Raw genomic sequence first — 24,561 nt, forward strand, 5'->3', positions numbered from 1 at the left:
ACTATTCAGGTCGTAAAATGATTTCTTCAAAATGTCTCATATATTGTCTTTCTTTCAGGTGTGTAATAGAAACCACAGCACAGAGAGAAGTGTGCATATTGCAACAGGTACACATGTTGTAAATGTAGGAAGGACAGTTCTTGAGTGTGTGTAAACTGTTGACATTTGAATCTGATGATTGCATATAGCGCTGAACTGACCTCTGTACTATTCTTTCCTCTGCATGTCCTGGAGTACAAAAGAAACAGCACCATACAGAAACATGTGGGGACTGGCAAGACTGGGGAAGGAAAAAAAAACACGCGAAACACGCAGTCAGTGATTACTACCACAAGATGTTATGCGAATGAATATGAATAATATGAATAAAGTTGCATCTGTGCCACAATGTTTTCTGAAATGTACTATACAGGTCATAAAATGAGTTATTCCAAATATCATATATACCTATGTCTTTTATCTATCCAGATCAGAGAATGTCCAGTTCCATTGCCTCAAAACACCACTCACATTTACAGTTATTTCCAGTTTCAGATAAAAAGTAACAGCGGCAGATCCCTGAGTGGAGGGGCTTTAGTATGCACCATGGTCGTGACTGAGAGAATAAAAGTGAAAAAAAAAAAAACGGTAACTTTTACAAGTCCTATAAATGTACAGCGGCTGTTACAGACACAAACCAAATGTATATGTGTACTGTATAATATTAACAATAACAGCAGCTCACTACTGAAAACGGCAAATATAGGAGACAGTCAGGATCGAAGCGGGGACTCTTGATTACAAGTCAGCAAATCTTACTGCTACGCCATGGAAGCTGTTGTATCGTCCTTGAACCTTTTGTGAATGTGTATTTGATCTTTGGACTTCAGGCTTCACACATTCTATAGTTTATGCCTACATTTTGTAACATTTGTTACTAAAATATGAAAAAGTATCTGTTTTAACAATGTGTTTACACAGATTACTGTAGAAACGGAACACACATGAAATGCATGTGTTCCAAATAACGATCTATTATTTCCACTCTAAAATTCCAGCACTTCACTCCCAGATAATCAATCAAGGCATGAGCTGGGAGAACTTTGTGAACGTTCTGCGACTGTGGGGGGATGGAATAGCAGGCTGCTTGCTGCTTGTCTTAATCGGCACATTTATAGGACAAAAGATGCTGATGAAGAGGTGCGAATGGATTTAAGGTGGGCCGGAAATTACGAGTTTTCTTGTAGGCTCTGGTAATTCTAGTGTTAAGGCATAAAATAGTAATACTATAAATTAAAACAACTGTATTGACTTTTGCTCTGTATCATGTAACAGCAACCTGTTGTGTCACCATGAACAAACACTTTTAAGCCATTATGCATTTTATATTTCCATTTCTTATTTTAATTTTGCCCCTGGACTTAAATAGGTACATAAGACTTTTTCCAATGTGAGGAGGCAAGAACTACTTTTGGCCCAGTTTAATGGTATATTCAACGCATTGCCTAAGCCCTAGATGCTGAAGGGGCATTTCAACAATTGATCTCAATGCTGCCGTGTTACCTGCAGACACTGGGGTCTCAGGAATCTCTTCATACACTTGCAATTCTGGTGGTTTGTCACCTAGCTCCCGAATGAAGCGTGCTGTGGTTTTGCAAAATCCTTGCATAGATAAAGCCATATACTTTTCTCGGATAAACAATGCTTTCACAATGCACTTTGCTGCGTCTAGCAAATCAGTAAATGGAACCTGAAGGTAAAAATAAATAAATAAATAAATAAAAAAACGGGAAGGAAAAGAATGAGGAGCAGGGTTATTGGAGCAGCCCATTTCAGTGTGGTACTGTACACACTGTACCACCCATCAATCAATTTCAAATTCATTTAATCCCATTTAGAGTCTTAGACTAGCAGAGTCCTGCCAAGTGGCACTTGGCATGCCAACCTTGGAGAGTGTACCAGTTTATTGTGGTGAGCATTCACCAACATACCCACACTCACAAAAAAAAAACTGGGCCCAGTTAAAGTCACCAAACAGACTAAATTACACATCTTTGGGACATTTGAAGAAAATCGAAGTACCTGGTTAAAAAAACATGCAGACACAAGGAGAATGTGCAAACCCCTCACAGTCAGAGACTGGGACAGTATTTCAAACTCAGTCTCCAAGGGCTGCGAGGCAGTGGTACTAGCCACTGTGTAACCATGTTGCCACCAACTAAATTAAACTAACAACTTAAGAACCATTTTAGAATATATCATAATAAATGCAAAAAACAAATACTAGCTGAATAATAAAGAGGTGGCAGCAGCCTTACTTTGTTAATCCAGAAATGTGCCTCAAACACACATTTACCTACCCCACATTTTTCTTCCCCACATATGGTGACACGCTGGAATTCTCGCTCAAGAATGAGTTCCTTTTCAATGGCATGATCCACTGCAACATCACTTTCTTCTTTCATGTACCTGTAAAATGTGTCTTATTAGAAATGTAATTATTATTATTTTTTTTAACCCGGGATGCAATTTCTAGAATGATAATGTAAAAAACGTGGTTAATAGATGCAAGACAAAACATCAGCATCCATACATGGCATCTGTGCCGTTTAACTCAGAAGTGGCTCTAGTGTTCACACTTGCGTGTGATTTGCTGCTTCCATCTGCTACATATGGCTTAAAGCACAAAAACAAAGTATTTTCCCTATAGTACTTATTGGAAATTGAAGTTTAAGCTAGACTAAGTTGGCACACCTCCTTTTTTTGCTTCAAGAGAAGGCACTTACACTGTTTATTCTACATTATTCTATAAGAGGAATTGTGTTAAATTGCTTAGATATATTTTATATATACATGTATATTTTTTTCCAGGGATAAGGGCACCACTCAATTGAAACAGAGCTGGATTAGGTCCCGTCGAAGATCTTCCACACTGGCAGCAAGAAAGGTCCTTCAGATTCCACCATGGAAGTGCAGAGACTGCTATGGGACACAAGCATTAAACTGACAACATCGGCTTAGGTGAAAAAAGTAGTAAGCAGGGATGCCTGAAACTTTGACTAATGGGAAAGTGGTTTCAAGAAGGAAGTGCCAGAAGTGGTGACTATTTAAGGAACCATGTGAAACCACGCTGTCACTTTAATAGAGCAGACAACTAGATAGTTGTTATGGAGATACAGGCATGTAAGGGTAACTGAAGATTCAAATGTGCAGACTCACCAGGAGTCAATTAATTTAGTTTTTCCCTATATTCTCCAAGGGTAAAGGAAGGGCAGTTCCTGACCCCAGAAATGATCCTAGGATGATGGTCAGTGTGACACAAGTAGACATGGTTTAGGAGAGTGGGAGAATCAGGGGATAAGAAAGGAAGAGCTTGCCTGTGGTACTCTAGTGAACATTTAGACAGGGATTCAAGCAGCCATTTATGCAGGCCCAGAAAGGCAGTCAGGCTCTTGTTTTACTGCTTATTTTAAACATTATTTGGTACCATATGGTTTCATTTCAGTGTGCCAGGACTGTCTGAAAATATTTTCTTTCCCAGTTAGCCTGGATCATTGTAAAATGCCTGGAATAACTAAAATGACATGGATTTTCCAATTTTCCTAAGATATTACTATATACGCATATAGTGCACACAGATATTTCTATTTTTGAGTTCACCTTTTCATGCAGTGTCACTGGGGTGAATTAGTGTTTCTAATGAAATGCCCACAATACAGCATTCAAATCTAATCCAGGAAGGGATGTAGATGAAAGCAACAAGGTATCTGAGGTACAGAGGGTACACAGCGATCCCTGCTGTCGTTTAATGCTTTAAAGGTCACAGCTGCCCTAAGACTGACAAGAAAATGGCCATGGCTATTTTATAGTAACTCTTTACTACAAATCTTATTTCAGCTTTAACTGCTTAAGAAACCCTGATAGAGGAAAATATACAGTATAAGCTTGGTTTGGCAAAAACAGATGTGGTTAAAATATAAACTAATAAAAGGTAAAACTGAAAGACAACAAGGTGTGTGGAGAAACAGAGCACTTATACATTAAGTAATTTTTATGATTTTGTTAGAATTCTTATTATTGCCCTTATTATTGCATACTGGTTACTTTGTACTCACCACCTATTATCTTGAGTGTCAAATACAACTGCATATACAATTTAATCTGAAGTATCATGAGGAGATTTCAAATGCTTTGTTTCGATATATACAGTATTGTGCACTTTATTAGATTTTACATGAAATCTACTATAAATCACTCCATTATTGCTTTAATTTTCATGTCATATACACAGTAAAATGTGCATATTTGTGTGAATAACCAAATAACTATTAAAACAGAATACTAAAGCTATTCTTAAAAAATGTAATAATTACCCAACAAATGGCTCTGTTAAGAAGGTATACAGCAGCAGAACTGCGTCTTGAAAAGTGAAGCAGTAAATGCCATAACTATGTCCAATAAAATATGCTGTCGCTGTGTAATATACAGTACAGTGAATGGTTTCCATTTTCTTTGAGTAGTTTTAAATGATCCGTTGAATAGAAAAATTTAAGTCTAGGTTTAACTTTTGTTATTTCTTTAAGTGGTATTTTATTATTAGAGCAGGTGAAAGTATGCCAGCTTACGTGATTAACTTTTTATTATAAGTATCTTGTGTCAGGTTGAACTTCTAATTTTAAGATCAGACTTCAATTTTTTTCCTCTAAAACAAAAGTTAAACAATGATTAGACATATAAATGACAAAGGAACCTCTCCAGAAGCAGATGAAGTGCTTTAATTTCTACCTGTGAGATCATTGTTAAGTAGCAGCTTTAAATCAAAACATTTTGTAAAAAAAATGTTAGCAACAAGTAAATTCAACAAAACCTATTCTTTTATGTGTTAATAATATGCCAATATCTTACAAGTGTTGTTAATAGAAAAAAGACATTGCTATTTTTTTGTTTAGACAGTATACACAGAAACCCAAGAAATGACAGGTTTAATTAGGCTTGGAGTTCAATTAATTGTAGATTTTGAAGAAAATTTGTTAGAATACAGGGCGAGTCAAGAAATGCTTAATGACTCTTTGGGTCTACTTGAAAAGGTAGGAGTTTAAAAATTACATGCAAATCTACAGATGGTTTCTTAATATTTCCACTTTAATAATTTTTCCAATTTGTCAGTCTAGCCATCAAATACATCATTTATGTGTATATCTTTATTTGCAGATACCTACCCGCTGTACCCACAGGTATTTCTGGAAAGTATTACTGATACAATCCTTTTGTATTAAAAAAAGATTTCAGTTAACAATTTTAACAATGGCACCACATTAACAAAACCGAAATTTTCCAGGAGCTGCAGCAGAAAACAACACCAGATGTAACTACAAAGAGAAAAACAAACTCACTCAAGGTCAGTGGCGCTGTCAATTTTCATGAAGTCCTGCTTGGCTCTGACCAAAATCTCGGGCTCATACCTGAGGCGGATAAGGCAACAGGAAGCGAGGCAAAGCATCAGAAAGAAGAGATAAAGACAGAAGGCAGAAAGAAAAGAAGAGAAGTTACAAAACCATCATAACAAAGGACCCAAAAAACAGGGAACATGGAAGGAGAAAAAAATAAGAGTAGAAATATTAAATCCTGTAAATTACAACTCACAAAGAAGCAAAGCAAAAATACCCCATTGTCTCTTCAGAAAAACAGGCACAAGTCAGGGTTAGATTTTAGGCAACGCTTCCTTCCCCTAAATTGTTCTGTTAAAATTAAAAAAAAAAAAAGTTGTAGGATCTCAAATTGTGAATCTCACTGATGGGCATATACAAATTACCAGCAATTATGTTAATCAATATTTGACCCACTGAAATTCTAACTGCAACTATTCAGTTAGGAGGAATAGCCAGTCTGGAAATACTGGTCACTACACACACTGCAGTGTGAAAACCAATTTAGAAACAAAAAATCCACCAGTGCCATTAGCAATGTATTGGCTGACAACAGAAAACTGCCAAGTAATTCAAAACCATCATAAATCATTTCCGTGCTTGAACAAATCCCAACCAGCTGTCTCGCGATTCACGATTTATTGAAGTGGAAAATGGAGGAAGTGGATAATCCTAGCTTAGCATCATGACATCATCATATGTGTATAAGCATACAAAAGTATTCACCCTCCTGGAGTTTTTCAGTTTTTTGTTACAACAAGAACCCACATTTACATGGATTTCTAAAAGCCTAGAAAAACCTCCTAGTGGGAAATACTTTCTTTTTTGCTGATATAAAATATTTCTTTTCTATCCGTGAGAATTTTCCAGCACATGTCCAGGAGGGATTTTTTTGGGATTCAGGTGCTCAAGTATCAAGTAATTATTACAAGGGGTTTTGTTTTTTCATACCAGAGTATGAAAGGTTTTTGAGGGTCCAAATGTAATATCCTCTACAGTTACTGATCAGAACAGCCAACAAAAGTGTCAAAGAGTATTCAAGGTCAAAACAAAACAGAGTAACGAGTGAATGTTTTGCTCACTTAACTGAAAAAACTACAGAAAACCCTAAATTAATAGCGGATGCATTTAAAGATTTTAGAAGGCTATAATACACACCTGTTCCTTGGCAATATATTGTACATGCATTTGGGTGCAATGCTGCACAATTTTCCACCAGCGCAAACAACAGGACTCATTTGAATCTTTGCAAAGTAGAATTTGAAGGGCAGTATTCCTTTATGTGTGCCCTTTTCTCTACTGGATTATATCATGTTCTGCTCATGTCCGACAGAGATACACTTCCAGCCTTTAAAAAAAAAATCTAAACCCTCTGATTCAAATTTACACAAACCTATTCCGACAGTGTTCAGCCAGTTAGGCAGAAACCAACACAAGAAATTACACTAGTCCTTCACATGTTGTATATACAAGCTTATTTACTGACATACAGGAAAAAACAAGAGTGTGTTCCTTCAATCTCTAAAAAGAAAAATTGTGTACTTTGTTTTTTTTTTAAAAAAAGTCTAACAACTGCAATATAATTAAAAATTTGTTCATCTGATCCTGGGCCTCATTTGGGGTGAGACCCATAGTTTTCATATTTTATGACAACAACTACTCCAACCATCTTCAGATTAACCCTGAGCCTCATCTCCTCCACCTTCATATTTTCATGCATCTCTTCACCCAATCATCGTCTTCCTGAGTCTGCTCAGCACAACAATTATCATTTTCACACCAGTCTTTCTTTTAATTCAGCATTTGTTTTCATCTCACTCTGCAGTACGCCACACATCCACCCAATCATTCTCATCTCTGTTCCTTTACAGCTTTGCTTGATATTCCGTCTTCATTAGCCATGTGTGATTTCCATAGAGCACAGCACTCTTCACATAGCTTTCATAAACTTTCCATTTCAATGCAAGGGAAATTTCTTTACAAATCAAAATGGAGGGCATCTCCCAGAATTTCTTCCACACACCTCGCACCCTTGGTACCACTGATGTGCCCTCCATCTGCACTCAACGTGTCACCCAAGTAGCAACATTTTCCCCAATTTATCAAAAATCTGCTGATATTTAATTACAGTTACATCATAAACAATCTGCACTTCTCTCTATGCCTCCTACAAACAAAAGGTTGTACTCACTGCCTGCAGGCTGCCCTTCACACCACTACTTTTATGCACCCACTTCTGATAAACCATGCATTGACCAGAGTTTCTCCTAATCTCTCCACCACACATGTCAAACACCCATGTATCAAACTCTGTACCACCAACCTCACCTTGGTCTTTACTGCATTTACCTTGAAGTCTTTCTCTTCCTAACTAGGTAAGTTAGATTGATTCCCATGAGGAAATTTGGCTTTTTACAGAAGCTATTTAAATAAATAAATAAATACATAAATAGGTAGATAAGCCTGAAAATAAATATATACACACACACTTTGGTCTGAAAAACACTGGAATGATAAAAAAAAATTCAAAAGAAAGAAATGTTCTGATTTGGCTGTCACAATCCCAGTGTGGCATTATGCAGACATATTACTGTCGGTATAAAGGAGCCCCAGTAGCATTTTTTGACACACTTCTGCTCAAAGTCCTCAGTCCTCAGTGTTAGTGTGTCAGACAAAAGATGTGCAGCTTTGTTCATAACTGAAGTTTTGTTTTAATCCTCTCCTTCACTACGATCTCCAGGAGGTCCAGAGTGTGAACTGTAACTGAGCTTGCCCTTTTAATTAGTTTGTTGAAGTGATGTTACCAGCCCAGCACACACCAGTGTAAAAAACAATCACACGGTCCATCACAGAGTTATAGAAGATGTGAAGGATGTCACTTCCCATATTAAATAAATGCAGTCTCTGAAGGCAAAAATAACCTGATCTGCCATTTTTTTACATAGTTCCTCTGTGTTCCAAGACCAGTCCAACCTGTCATTAATGTGGACCCCCAAGTACTTGTAGGAGTGGACCACCTCCACATTCACTCCTTGAATGTGACCGGATATAGAGGCTCTTTGGTGCAGTGAATATCAGTATCCAGTTCCTTGGATTTGCTGATGTTAAGGTACAGACAATTCTCTTTGCACCAAGAAATAAACTTTTCCACCTGACTCCTATACTCTGTCTCATCTTCTTTATCAATACACCTCATAATTGCAGAATCATCTGAGAATTTCTGCTAATGACATGACCTGGTGTTTTATTTATAGTCTGAGGTATACAGAGTAAAGAGAAAAGGAGACAGGACTGTTCCTTGTGGTGCTCCTGTGTTTCTCACAGCCATATCAGAAACACAGTCCTTGAGTCCCACAAATTGTGGTCTGCCCAACAGATAGTCTCCATTATCCAGGACTCCATAGGCTCATCCACCTGCGTATCTATTGAGTTTACCCATTAACAAGGATGGCTAGATGGTATTGAATGCACTGGAGAAATCAAAAAACATAATTCTCACAGTGCTGCCAACTTTGCCCAGGTGAGAATAAGCCTTGTGGAGCAGATACATAATTGTGTCTTCCTCTTCAATCTTTGTCCGATAGGCAAACTGCAGTGGGTCCAAGTGGTCTACCACAAGAGGACCAGTCTCTCAAAGGTCTTCATGATCTGAGACATAAGTGCCACTGGTCTGTAGTCATTAGTCCTTCTTTGGAACAGTAACAATGCAGGATGTTTTCCACAGCAGCGGCACTTCCTGAAGCCTTGGGGACAGATTAAACAGGTGATAGAGGACACCACAAAGTTGGTCAGCACAGACCTTAAGAACTCAAGGACTTACTCCATATGGTCCTGCAGCTTTTCCTATGTGTATCTTCCTCAGTTGTCTCCTTACTTGGTGTTCAATTATGGAGAGCCCACAGTGATTGTCAAGAGGTGGACTTGTCAGTAGCCACTGCAATTGATGTGGTAGGAGTTGTTGATGTAGAAAAGATTGTGTTGGGAGATTGGTCATTGGAAGAAGGTGGAAATGGGAGGGAAAATCAATTAAAAATTGGTTCAGGGTATTAGCTTTGTCCACATCCCCTTCTAGCATCTGAGCTCCAGATTGCACAAGTTGAGTCAACTCGGTCTGTTCCAGATATCCTTCATGTTATTCTGAGTGAGTCGGTTTTCTATTTTAGCTCTGCAAGCTTCCTTTCCTTCACTCAGCTTTTTCTTTAGCAGATGCTGTATGTCCTTCAGACATTCTTTGTCACCGGATCTGAATGCTCTCTCTTTCTCATTTAGGACCATTCGTCTCCTTAGTTGTTGTTTATTTGGAAAGCAGCATGCTGTCTTTGTGGGTACCACTCTGTTAACACATACAGTAAATTAATATAGTATGTGATGCAGTGACAGTGTTTTTCAATGTCATCCTCAGTTGACTCACATACCAATTTCCCAGTCTGTCATTTGGAAGCAGTCATTCAGAGCCATTTCAGCCTCCAGGCACCACTTCCTCACTATTCTGGTGGTAACAGTTTGCTGTCTAATAACAGGCTTTTAGCTGGGAATAATATGAATTACGTTGTGGTCAAGGAGCAAGATATTACTCTTTAACATTTTAATACAGCAGGTCCAGCTTGTCATTTCCTCGAGTGGAACAAGTTACAAGTCAAGTCAAGTTGGTGAGCATGCACTGGTACAGTGCGTTGCCGTACCCACTACACAACGAAACAACTCGGGATCCTGGTTTGCAACCCCCCAGGCAGACACACGGTCCAGTCCCACCCTCTGTAACTGACACTCCCTCACAATGGAGGTAATGTACCTCATTCGGGACTCCATGAGCAACAGCTCTTTCGACACAAAGTCAAACCAACGGTAACCAAGGATTTTCTGGAGAGACACAGTACCAAAGGAGTCCAGTCTTGTCTCAGGTCACTGGATAGTGTCCATGTCTCACAACCATATAGCAAGACAGGAAGCACCAGGACTCTAAAGACTTGGACCTTCGTCCTTTTGCATAGATATCAGGAGCGCCACACACCCCTTTCCAGAGACCTCATGACCCCCCATGCTCTACCAATCCGTCTACTGACTTCATAGGAAGAGTCACCAGAGACATGAATGTCACCGCCCAGGTAAGTACACCTCTCGACAAGGTCGACACTCTCTCTGCAAACAGACACACTGCTGATGGCTGTGCCCAAGAGCTCATTAAAGACCTGGATCTTGGTTTTTATCCAGGACACTTGCAAGCCCAGACACTCAAGACTCTTCGCTCAGTCTCTCGAGCACCCCGATCAGAGCCTCCATTGACTCCGCAACGATCACAGCATCGTCAGCAAAGTCAAGATCCGTGAACCTTTCTTCACCAACAGATACCCCACAGCTGCTGGATCCCACGACCTTGCCCAACACCCAATCCATACAAGCACTGAACAGAGTAGGAGCAAGAACACACCCCTGATGAACCCCAGAATCAACTGGGAAAAACGCAGAGGTCCTGTCTCCACACTGCACAGCACTCACAGTACCAGTGTACAGGCTGGCCATGATATCCAGCAACCTCGAGGGTATCCCGCAAATCCTCAGGATGTCCCACAGGGCAGCTTGATCAACTGAGTCGAACGCTTTGCGAAAATCGACAAAGGCTACAAAGAAACTCTGCCGATATTCTCATTTGCGCTCCATGAGAACCCTCAGTGCCAGGATGCGGTCGATGGTAGACTTCTTAGGCATAAAATCAGACTGTTCCGGTCGCTGGTAGGTGAGCAAGTGATCACGAATCCTATTGAGGACGACCCTAGCAAGGACCTTACCCGGCACCGAGAGCAGTGTTATCCCCCTGTAGTTACTGCAATCCAGGCGATCACCTTTCCCTTTCCAGATAGGGATGACAAGTCCCGTTTTCCAGTCAGTTAGGATGATGCCAGTCTCCCAAATGGAAGCAAAGATTGCTTGCAATGCCAGGAGGACAGCCTTACCACCAGCCTGGAGAAGTTCACCCCGGATACCACAGATCCCTGCAACCACCCCACTATCCCCACCACCCCATCAAGCCCCCCCCCAGCTGGTTCACCACCTTTGCAATCTCAGTGAAATTTGGTGGTTCACAGGTAATTGGAGGATCAGCCTCAAGAACCGTGGACCATGTATGGTCCATGGCCCGACTAAGCGCAGACAGTTCATCCATTTTATTTGACATTTATTCGATTATTTTTATTATATCTTTTCCTTCAGTTCTGCTTCAGTCTTTGGCATCAATACAAGATCATCAGTGTACAAGTGCTCCCATGGTCATTCTTCACATGCTTCTCTAGTCAACCTAAAATCATTAACCTGAAAAGCAATGGAATCAGTGTGGATTCTTGATTCAACCCCACATTCATGACAAACCTATTGCTATTTTCATCTGCTGTCCGGACCATCATTTGTACAGCATCATATATTGATATCACCACAGACATTACTTTCTCAATCCCAGCTCAATACCTCTCGTAGCATTCTATCAAATGCCTTCTCCATATCTAAAATGGATAATGAAACTTCTTTTCATTTTTAAATAACATTATATACATATTAACATTGGTTAATACTTTGTATAATCTTTATGTGACACCTGTTAAATTGTCTTCCTAGAATTACATTTACATTAAAAATGCACATATAACATATGTATCATCAATGGTAGGACCAACCAAATAGCTTTAGTGATGCTGTCAGGGGCAGTGCATTGTAAAAGAGGTTTAATCAAACTGCAAAAATGTTGATAATGTAGGATGGTAAATTAAAATACAGGTTAAAAGCATACAGGTTAAAGCTGTAAAGAGTAATCCTAAACAAAAATTAATAAATATTGTGGTTAATATTTTTTTTACTTTCATTAAGTCTATACTATTCAAGTTATATAAGCTTAATAAGTACAATAAAAATACTGTAGGTTTAACATTTTTAAATTGAAGTGTAAACTGAATATTCAGTTAATCAGATTACATAAAAAAATCACATTTTATATTTTTCTATGTTGACAATTTAAATTAAATACAGTATATGTAGATTTTTTTTGATAGTAATCAATTACAAATGGTCTAAAATATCAAAGTAAAACTAACATTCTGCACTTTTAGAGGTTATTTAAAATAAGACAGAAAACTGCTAAGCTATTACAATTAAATGCTAACCTCATAAGCATATAATTTTCTTGTAAGTCATTTAGTTAAAAAAAAAAAAAAAAAAAAAAAAAAACAATAAGTACAACTATCTATAAAAGCATGTAACAACAGATACTATAGGACATGTCTGAGCTACTGCTATATACTGTAAAGGAGATAATCACAGAACTTGTGATAAAATTATGCTGTATATCTGGAGATGGGTATAAAAATGTCAATGGCCTCTAAACATTTAAAGTATTAAGTCCATCTTTGGATAAAGTTCTCTTCTCTTAAATCTATTCTCTTAAATTCTGTAATTTTACAAAACAGTCTTTGGTCAAAGAATAGCCAATAATCCAGTGAACATCTTCCGGTAAGACTTCCAGAGCTCTAAAGTTGAGATAAGTAAACCTGCCCAAAGAAAAATATTATCTGCGGGACATCAGAGGTGCACAGATCATGGCTAGATGCAAGTCACACAAGAGAAAGAATTTAGATCCTGCAAGATGATATACAGTAGATTTAGACCATCTACAGCATATGCACGTGGACTGAAGGCAGAGCATCACACTCTATACAAATAATAGACTATCATGAAACATGGTGGTTACAGGATCATGAAACATGTGTCTTAGTTCAAATTTTTTTGTGCGAATCAAGGGACACATCTTTCAATACATTGTAAATATTGGTGACAACATTATGAAACATGCTTAAAATGACAATTAGTATGCTTCTCAAATTGGCCACTGAACTTGCTATTTGAAAATCTAAGATTACTAGGGGGTTTTGCCCCCTGCTCGCTTCGCTCGCCAACCCCCCGACCTGTGCTACACACCAGCCACTTTGCGTATGTGAATTTCACTTTCAAACAACAAATCTTTTAATTCTCACGGATACACCTTTTCATTGGGAAGAAACACTACTTTTCCCTTATGGCAACATGAATTAGATGATCTACAAGTCTCCAACTTAAAAGTTTAAATCCGGACAATATATTCGATCTCTTTTCGCTGTTCTGTTATTTCACAGAGTAATAATTTCCATTTGTTTGTGCTAATGCGATCTTTACTATCATTTTTTTGAGACTGTCGAATTTTAGTACTTTCATTATCTCTAACCTGTTCTGCATGTGTATTGCGCCAACTTTTTGAAACCTCTTTATGACGTTCTACTTTGTCATCTACTCTTTGTCTTTTACTTTCAGCCCCGGGCGTGGTTAAATCTCTTGGCACAAAGTCTTATCTCTCGGGAGTTGAAAGTATCTCTCTGTAAAAGTCATGTCTCGTCCCAGGATTTCTCTTTATTATAAAAAAAAAAAAATCCTGCAGAAAAACAGTAGGGTGTCGAGATGTGATCTTCATGTTAAGATCACGGAAGACACTTAAAAGACCCACGAGACTAAAGAGATTAAGGTCCCCGCAAGACGCTCCGTGGCTAAACATGAGATTTTGTGCCAAGAGATTGACCCAGGACCATCTCGCGATGATGTAGAACATGAGATTTTTGCAAGACACGCCCTACTTGCAACCAAATATGAGCACGAGCATCAACACACTCAGTCGTGTTTTGTTTGGCTTTGAGTACACAGAGATCCAGGGCTCTCAGCGCATATAAAGTGTATAAGGACAATACGTTATAGATGAAATGTAGACTACTAAGTGAAGAAGAAAGCAGCGCAGAGAAAAAAGACTCAAAAGTGTCGGAGAGACAAAAGAGAAAAAGAATAATCTAGGTGCAAATTCAGAAAATAAGGAAAGTAATTATCAGCCTGGAACAAGTGGAATTGAAAAAAAGCACGTCCAATCCGGACATTGGTGCTATACACATGCAAAGCAGGTTAGAGATTATGAAAGCTATGGAATTCGAAAGGCTCAAAAAAAAAAAAAAAAAAAAATTGTTGGTGCGATACACATGTGGAGAAAGTTAAAGAATATGGAAGTAGGAAAATTAGAAAGTATAAAAAAAGAACGTAAAGATCACAGTAGCGCAAACAAACGGAAATTATTACTCGAAAAAGGGAAAATAATCACCACGGACCAGGTGTCATTGAAGCAAAAGCAGGACAAAGCGAGGTCAGAAATAAAACACAGTAGAAAACAAAGTAAAATGTCATAAAGAGGTTAAAAAACAAGGGAGCTAAATACATGCAGAGCAGGTTAGAGATAATGAAAACTGGAATTCAAAAGACTAAACAAAAAAAAGTTGGCGCAAAACACATGCAGAGCAAGATACAGAATATGAAAGCAGAAAAAAACGACTGTCATAAAAGAAAGTAAACATCGCATTAGCGCAAAGAAAGATAAATTATTACTCGGAGAAATAATGAAAAGGCGAATAGAGATTGAATATATGGACACAGGTGATATGTCAGAAGTATGTAAATATTGTAAGGCTTTGAAGTCAAGAGAATTTCAAAAACGGAGTTTGCCTCACATGCATCTATTGATTACTTTGCAAAAAAAATTATTAACTGCTGATGATGTTGATTGCTTTGTCTGTGCTGTAATTCCAAACAGAGAAACCTATCCTGAATTATGGTACAAAGTCATTAAACACATGTCTCAATGACCTCATTAAAAAGATTCAGCACATTGGGACTCGAAAGATTCCAAATATTGGTTTTTACATAAGTTCAGAAATAAAAGTGAAACTAATGAAATAGCAACAATTCAAAGAAAAAAAAAATCTTAAAAGTGTGTATCCGGAAAAACAAAAATGGGGGTTGGCGAGCGAAGCGAAAACCATTTGCAACTAAGATACAACTGTTGACCTTGATTATACTTTTAATAAAATTATATTTCAATGGGGGCAAATTCTCTCATAATAGTCTACACTCTTAGCTAATGGGGCCTGTTGCAAAGAAAATATTAGTCAATCAGGTTTATGTACAATCCACCCATCCATTTTAACTTATTGCGAGATCTTATGTCAACAGAAGTGTGCAGTAAATAAGACAATATGATACAACATGATGCCACGAGGAGATAACTGAAGTCTTGGTTAGTGTTTACCACTTCAATGGCACTGACATTTCTACTAAATCATAGTCACGAGCACTCTGATGGCTCAGACTAGGGAATCCATTCCCAGGCTCCCGGACATTTTTCATTCCCGCATTCCCGGAAATTAAACTGCTGTAATTCCAGGGAAAACGTGAATGGCCAAGCTCACATATATAGCGTGTAAAAGTGTAAAAATCGATCAAGAAATAACAGAGTTATAGTTGAAAATAATTAAGGTAGCGCCATTGCTGCAGCTTGCACTTCATCAGACAACAGCTTTGAACAGCAACTTGAAATTGCAATGCAAGTGTGTCAGTCTGTTGCATCCGCATTATCTGTGCCAAGAAACTTGCCATCACAGAATGATAACAAGAAACTGGATGCATCAGTAAAAGCTGAAATGGTGGTGTTTCAGAGCAACGGCAAGCGCGGGCGTTGTTTAGAACAAGTGTATAAGTATCTGATGATTGTGCCGCCTACTTCAGTGGAGGCAGAGCGTGCTTTCTCAGCGGCTGGCGTACTTCTGCACAAAGGTGCGCTCTTGCCTGGACGACCACATGCTGGACACGTTAATAATAATAATAATTCATTACATTTATATAGCGCTTTTCTCAATGCTCAAAGCACTATTCACACAGGGAGGAACTGGGAAGTGAACCCACAAATCTTCCAGTCTCCTTACTGCAAAGCAGCAGCACTATCACTGCGCCACCTGTGAGGACGTTGTGCTTTCTACGCTCTTATTACCGCAACTAAAGATACATGTACTAATATGACAGCATGAACTGCTTGTAGATAAGGTGAGTCTTTTATTTGTGTCAACATATTGCAGTAGTTTTATTAAAAATAAGTGTCGGTCATTCTAAAACCGTTCACATGTGAGATGCCCGTCACTGTGTCATCCCCGGGAGCCCGGGATTTCCGGAAATGAAATGCGGGATTCCCGGGAATGGATAAACCCATCCGGGAATGGATTCCCTAGCTGAGACTAACATGATATACTCCTGCCACAAGACTGAAAAAGGATATCCAAGTAATAAGTACTTATATAAAGTATGCATACAATTGCTAAATATTTTTCTAATTAAACTCAAAAGTAGTGTCCTGTGGTGGGTTGGCACCCTGCCCGGGATTGGTTCCTGCCTTGTGCCCTGTGTTGGCTGGGATTGGCTCCAGAAGACCCCCGTGACCCTGTGTTCGGATTCAGCGGGTTGGAAAATGGATGGATGGAACTCAAAGTATACAAATGCATTTTTCTACTAGTATAACCCATTTTGGCTGAAATCTTTTAAAAAATACATTATAATGGCCACTATCTGTTAAACTAAACACCTTCACAATATTCAGAAAATTTATAAATATACTTCTTTTCACATGGCCACAATGACTTCATGTACACAAAATTATAACATTGTCAAAATCCAAAAATTACATAAAGTTCATTGAGATTTATATTTAACAAACCCTGTAATTGTGCTTGATGTGAAAGTTATTGAAAAAGAAAAAAATATCCAAATGATTTTCAAAGTTATTATTTCAAGTTCATTGGAAACAAAAAATACATCGTTCTACTAACTAGTGCAGACAAAGTGACATTTTTCTGTGCAATTTTGCTTGTGGCAAAAGCTTCAGTTTAGCTGCATGTTAATGGCTACATAGAAAACAGCACACAGCTGCATTTGACAGAATTAACTCAAGAGTTTCCCTTTCGACTGACTTTTGATGAGAAACGGACTCTTGGTTTCACAGCCTAGCCAATATCCAGAATTTGTAGAAATATATATAACTTTGCAACAAGCAACAATCTTGCACAAATGTTTGTGAAAATGTGCAACCTATTCAGACACCTCACTCTTCGGGTCTCTTATGTTTGGTTCACTTACAATAATGTCAGCATACAGTAAGTGAGTGTGTTGTGACATATTGCAGATCTGCCTTCTCAAATATACTGCTTTGTTTGCAAATGAAAATGGTAAGCCATCAGGAAATGTACTAGGTTGTGATACATGAAATTGTAAGGCCAACTTCCACCTTTTGTTAATATACTGTATGCCCTGGACCCACAAATGTGTCAATTAATCCCAGGATTAGACTCTGTATAAAGAGGTTTGCACAGTATTTAATTTTTATCACATTAATCCAACCTTGTTCGGCATCGTTTTTACTCATTACAAGGTTGCAGTGAGCCTTACTCAGGAGCATCAGGTGCAGGCCCAGGCCTGAATGAACTCCAGATGTTAGTCCATCCTTGGACAAAATCAGACACAAACCAACCACATATGAGTTATTAATCCATCAGTCAAAACACTTATAATCAAGGATAAAGCTTCAGTTTATAACTGTATACTTTCTAGTATTTATTTAAATCCATTCTTTCCTCTAACAGTGACATGTTTCCTGTGCCAGTGGCTGCAACATAAACCCAAAGCATTATCGATCCACCCCTATGCTTAATAGATGGAGAGGTGTTCTTTTCCTGGAATTCAGCACCATTTTTCCTCCAAACATACCTTTGCACATATTGGCCAAAATATTCTATTTTGATTTCATCAGTCCAGAGGACATGTTTCCAAAATGCATTAGGCTTGCTTAGATGTTCATTTGCAAACTTTAGGCACTGAATTTTGTGCCTAGGAAAAGTTTTCTTCTGTTGACTTTACCATGAAGGTCATATTTGTTCAGGTGTCGCTGCTCTGTAGAACAGTGCACCACCACTCTAAAGTCTCTTACATCTTCATGAAGGTCTTTTGCAGTCAAACAGGGGATTTTATTTGCATTTTTAGCAATCCAACAAGCTTTCAGAAAGTTTTCTTGGTCTTCCAGACCTTAACTTGACCTCCACCATTCATGTTAACTGCCATTTTTTAATAATATTACTAATGGAGGAAACAGCTACCTGAAAATGCTTTGCTCTCTTCTTGTAGCCTTATCCTGCATTTTGAGCATCAGTTACTTTATTTTTGAGAGTGCTGGGCAGCTGCTTAGAGGAGCCCACGACTGCTGATTGTTGGGACATGGTTTGAGGAGCCAGAATATTTATACAGCTTTGCAATTTGCATCACTTGGAGTTTTCGAACGATGATGGTGAACAAGCCATACCCCTAACAAGCTAAATAAGGTCTGAGACCTTAGAAAAGTTATCTGAGAACTCAAATATCTTGGGGTGCCCAAATTTTTGCATGGTGCTCCATTTCCTTTTTTCACCGTACAATTGTACAAAACAAAAACAATACATTATTCTTGCATAAAATGCTGAAAAGAAACGTGTCATCTTTAACATTATGCCTTTTAGTGATCAGTTCATCTTCTGCTCACTTAGCTATTCACAGTAACAGACATTTTAAGCAAAGGTGCCAAAACATTTACTACTGTGGTTCTTCATTTAAGATAGTCATCCCCTTCAAGCTGGCTAACAATCTCTACTCCTTAGGTCTAAATACCCTCATATGCATTTAGACACTTGACTACTAACCACACCAGAATGGCCCCAGGACTTTAGGGTGGGTAAACACACATTCTACCCTGTTTTTGAGTATGGGTGCACCAAAGTGTGGCATGCTGAGCCTCCTACTGTATTCGGTCTTTACCCACAACTGTGTTCCTGTTTCATCAATCCAACTTGATCAACCCCCTTTTTAATAAGATCTTTAGTAAAAAAAAAAAATTCTTAGTCTGCTTTCTCCAGTAAATCAAAACTCTGGGTTAATGCTGACTTGTCCTGGCAAATCAGAATACCTGCCTTTTCCCTGTCGTTACATCACCCTGCAGCTCACGGATTAACCTTCTCCTGGTCTGATCTGAACTCTCCCATTTCTGGCATAAAGACCGGCTTTTATCCCGGATCAACCATCATTTGACTCGGGTCTAACACCCCTGGCGCTCCCCAGTCACACTCCTAGCGTAAACGTTATCTGAGCCGCCTGCGCTGCCAACATTCCGCATCACATCATCCTCCTATGCCCCTGATTGGCGTCGAAACACCATGACCACACCAGAAGAACGCCAGGACGAAGCACGACAGGCAGCAGGCATGCGCCCCAACCCGACGGCCCTTTGCATGGAAACACACTCCACCCTGTCCACTCCAAGACCGACAACCAACAGCCACTCCACTTGTGCACTAGAGGAACAAACTGGTAAGTAACAAAAGGTGTGTTTTTTTTTCTTTTACTAGAAGGATGGTGCATGCAAATAAAAACAGATCAAAGTACTTTTAAATTACTACATTGGGTGGTGTTTCTTCACAGGCAGTGGGCAAAATTTCAAACAATAACAATGAGAAGGCTTACGGAGAAGAGGTTCAGCAGCTAGCAGCATACAGCACAAATAATAATCTAATTCGAAACATCCGAAAGGCTAAGGAACTGATTTTGGACTTTAGGAAGTCCACAAAATGTCCCCATCCCCCTGTGCAACAACAAAACTGAAGTTGAATAGGTGTCTATCTTTAAAGCGCAGAGGATCTAATAGGGACAACTTATAACTCCTCCTTGGGAAGGAAGGCTCCATGACACTTTCATTTCTTAAGGATGAAAAAAGCCCATTTGCCATCTAAATTGTTTGTGACTTTTTACATATGCACAATAGAGAACATCCTGAACAGTTACGTAACTATGTGGTCTGGCAACTGCACAGTCACTGACCAAAAGCCATGCTGAGAATTGTTAAAACCGTAGAACATATCATTGGCATCCCACTTTCAGCTGTGAAAGACATCTACACAAAGCGTTGCTTATACAGAGGGATCCATATCACCTGTGGTTCCACCCACCCCAGCTATGAACTGTTCTCAGTCCTTCCCTCACAAAGGCCCTACAGGTGTCTCTAGGTCCGACCCTCTAGATCAGGGCTATTCAATTACAAATTCAGCTGGGCCAGATCTTCAAACTAAGAAATTTAGCTGGGCCAGACATTTTCAGTGGCCAGTAAGCAGCAGCTAATAAAAAATTTTAAACCAACACAAATGAATGTATTGCAAAACATTTTATGTTTATTTAATTTAATGTTTATTCATTGTTTTCCTTTTAAATTTGGTCACATCTAACAAAGGCAAAAAAAAGCTATAACTGAACAGAGTCTGAGGTAGTAGCAATAATTATTTCCACTTTTGAAATAAACATTTTGGTCATATCTGACGTTGGTACATCTGAATGTGCATAAAATCAAAGAAAGTGCTGACTGCGTTTTAAAGAAAATTTCAAACATTTTGCATGTTTTCATCAAATGCAGTCTCACTAACTCGTTCTTTGCTTTGAGTGTCAATGGCTGATCGTCATCCTCGTAACAACCACGAATCCACAGGATCGAAGCATGTGAGTGGAGGGTCAACCAATCGTATGAAAAGAAATGCAGAGACAGTGCTTGTCAGAAACAAGGCTCTCATTGGAGTAATAATTAGATTCATTGCAGAACCCACATTCGCACTCACTTGATGATACTGGAATACAATCAAGACTCAGCATACAATTAATTATATAATCATTTAATATGTAGTCAATGCCATGACCAGATTTCGAGGCTGAGTTGTGGAACAAAGTACCGGCACTTAACTTTCACCTAAAAACTATCAGAGACTACTACCACCACCTCTAGACACACAACGCTCTGCACTGTTGGTCAAATGTTGGCTCGCTACGAGGAGTGTTGAATTCATTGTCTGTACTACTGTAGGAATTTATGTATGAAATTCTGAAGGCTTGCAAAATGCGTTTTTATCCGTTTTTCTCTGCATTTCTGGCGGGACCATGGCATGCACAACTCGGAGGTTGATTCTGGGACGCATGGGCTACCATTTGAATAGGACAGCTCCAGACTCAGAAATAGCTTCTTTTCTAAGAATGTAAAATTATTAAATTCTCAATAACGTTTTCTTGCTCTGGATCTCTGAACTTTATTGACCCCCAAACCCCCCCCCCCACCCCCAAACAGCCACTCCCTCCATTTGCAGCTTCCTCTTGTATGCTATTAGTTTTAATTGTACTGCACTGTCTTAATGGTTTTCTTTTAGCACACATTATTTTTCGTTCTACAGAAGTACAATTACAATAAAACTAAATTGAAAATCTTTACATTATTTTTTACCATAATTACACTTGTACATCAGTACAGACATTTAATTAGGGTTATAACAGAATGAAAAGAGCTTATGCATTTAGATTTAAATAATAAACTCTTCTAAAAACTCTTTTGGGTAGATTTAATATATAACTTTGGTATGCAGCTGTGTTCACATGGAGGGTTACAGTTATAGTTATTCAGTTTAATCATTTCCTTCTTTTCAATGGACTCCTATTATAATTAAGCATTTTGTTACTTCAGCTACTAAATTATATTTTGTCAGTCTAGAAAACAGAAACAGTGAGAACTATAAAATAGCTGAACCAGGTGCACATAATAATGAGGAACAGCTACTTCAATGATATTTCTCTTTATTGTATGTGATAATTTGCAAGCAACCACAAGAGAACTAAACTAGACTTAAAAACTGATACTTCATTAAATCTTGGTCACACTATTTGAATTCCTTTAAAAAGTACTAGGGGGTTTTGCCCCCTAGGGCGAGCTACGCGCCAGCCACTTTGGGTCTCTGCCTCTCACTTTGTGAAGAGGAGGGGCTGAACGCATGCTAATGAGATGCGGTCGCTACTCCAAAACCTCCTCTTAAATGGTGATACAATAGGAAACAAATAGTTTTTTTTACCTCCTCTTTGCTCGATTAGCTGGCTTGCTGCTGCTGCTGCTTGTGCCGTGCTGCGTGATCTGCATGTCGCACAGCGCTTCAAACATTTAAAAGCCTGTACAGCAGCTGCCCTTTTGTCTCACTGCCGTGTCTTGCAGGACATTAAAGTGTCTCCGAGAAAATCACATCTCGACCCAAAATTTTTTTTACATTATTTGTTTTTACGGGTTGATACAATGAAGATACATAAAAGGTAAATAACATTGTCTTTAATTGATATAGGAACGTGCAATTAATAATAGATGTTTTCTGAAACAGACAATAAACAAATTAAAATGCAGTTTCACATTTCACAAACTCAATCTCTGTGGCCATTAATCAAGCAGAAAAATGCATAATATAAATTTACACATTTTTAAAAATTTTCCAAACTTCATATTCCAATATATGGAAATAGATTGCTCTAGCCTTTCCAACCTTCACAGACACAAGATATAAGCAAATTCTGAACAGCATGCCAAGTATTGCAGAATATACTCACACTACTGCGTCAGTTTAGAATTACCAGTTATCCAAGCACGAGTGACTTATTGGAGGAAAAAGGGCTGCCAAGAGAATGTTATAAAAAGTGGAGAAAATCTGTAACATTCACACAAACAAGGTCTGGGTCAGGATTTAAATTTGAACTCTGGAGCTGTAAGGTACCTGCTCAAAAATATAAAATGATAGACTATGGATTTGAACTCCTGACATGTTGTATACATATCAGTGTTCGGTAATTTCTGTCTTTGGCTGCTAACTGTGGCTGCTGGTTTTCTTTCCATTCAATTATTACATTAGAAATCTGCTAATGGCACTATTATCTTTTAATTACACAAATTCTCTTTCTCAGTGTCCACAATATCAAAACTTTGAAGTAGTGTGGGTTTTATTTTTCTATGTACTTTTCTATGTACTTGTAGTCACTGGATCATTAACTTCTACATGTTTTTCATTACAGGTCATGTGTGTAATACTATACTAAATTATGCTTACCAACCAGCTGCCAATTAAAAATGAGGTGCAAATAATAGATAGCCAACTGCAGAGCAGGTTAGTCTAATCCATTTCTGCCCATGATATAATTATTAATTAAGCTGTTGTCTAAATTTAGGAAAAGCAATTTAGTTGAAAAACTAATAGTCATTAATTCACTGAAGTTCATTTCCAATAGAATCAACAACATTTTTTGTGAAGGTGACAATGGTAGGAACTGCGTGTTTATCCTTCATTCTGGTTAGGTGCCAAAACTGCTACAACAAGTAATGTGAGTACACCATTCTGTTTGTAAAATTTATAATATGTATTTTAGCTATAAACTTGATATAGTGATGAGCCTAAACTGAGTGAAAAGAATCATACAAAACAAATTGACTTGACTCTGGAATGAGGGCACCTGATAAAATAACAATTTCCACTGAAAGAAAAAATGGCTAGGATATAAGCCAATTGCTTCAGTGAGTTAGGAGGACTGAAAGTAAGAACAACGGCTAACCAGGATATAACAAATGTGCTACATGTGCCATTTAAAAATGGGCTGCAGAAAGGGCGATCAAGTAGCACGTTGAAAAAATGTTTTCCAGCTATAAGTGTCTGATGCTTTTGAAAGGTCACAGGGCAGCAGCAGATACCGTCAAACTCCAAGACACAGCTGGCACCATTAGCACAAAGTCAGAGGCTTTATCACAGACTTTTAAATGCAAATGTAATGTACTGTTCTTAGAAATTTGGAGAAACCTTCGACCTCCAATTAACTAAGCACATGAAAAGCCCCAGAATCACCATGAAAACTTTTGCCGATCATGTTTACTATATATATTTGTAAAATAAACAATATCTGTATTTTGGTGCATAACTTTGCAATCAGTACATGGGTGTACATAGATACATGGCTTATATTTATAGCATTCACGAAAGCAGTGATATTGCTAGCTTAATTTCTTTCAAAGGTAAATTTGAGATCTTTGCCAGTCTAACTGACCTAAACAAACACAGGCTCAACCCAAAGAATTACATGGGAAGGAAGACACACCAGACATTGTAAAAACAGAGAAAGCAGTGAGGGAGGCAGTGAGAAGATGAAACAGACTGTACACAACTTAAGTCAGCAATTTCCTTATAATGAAATCCCCCAAAGTCCCAGCCACCTCTGAGTGGAGTGCAAAGGAAAATTGTAGTGTGGGATGAGTGCTATTTCACCACTGCCAACATTTCACTCCCATCTGATGTGCATCATTTTATCTGACCCCTTCTTTCATTGACCACAAAACCCATTTTAGTACCATAAAAGGGTGTATTTACCTTAAAGGTTC

At 38.4% G+C, this 24,561-nt stretch overlaps 1 protein-coding gene across 5 annotated transcripts in view; it reads right to left on the reverse strand.

Moving 5' to 3' along the window:
- Positions 1 to 24,561, reverse strand: part of ampd2b (adenosine monophosphate deaminase 2b) — a 162,442-nt gene that overhangs the window by 32,330 nt on the left and 105,551 nt on the right. For all 5 annotated transcript variants that reach the window (XM_028797086.2, XM_051924989.1, XM_028797085.2 and 2 more), the window contains exons 4-6: positions 5,373 to 5,441; positions 2,340 to 2,448; positions 1,543 to 1,729 (exon numbers count right to left, since the gene is read on the reverse strand). In XM_028797086.2, coding sequence (XP_028652919.1) covers positions 1,543 to 1,729; positions 2,340 to 2,448; positions 5,373 to 5,441 — 365 coding nt within the window. The remainder of the gene's footprint in view (positions 1 to 1,542; positions 1,730 to 2,339; positions 2,449 to 5,372; positions 5,442 to 24,561) is intronic.

Source organism: Erpetoichthys calabaricus, chromosome 3, assembly GCF_900747795.2.
Source record: "Erpetoichthys calabaricus chromosome 3, fErpCal1.3, whole genome shotgun sequence".
In the NCBI taxonomy this organism is placed as follows: Eukaryota; Metazoa; Chordata; class Cladistia; order Polypteriformes; family Polypteridae; genus Erpetoichthys; species Erpetoichthys calabaricus.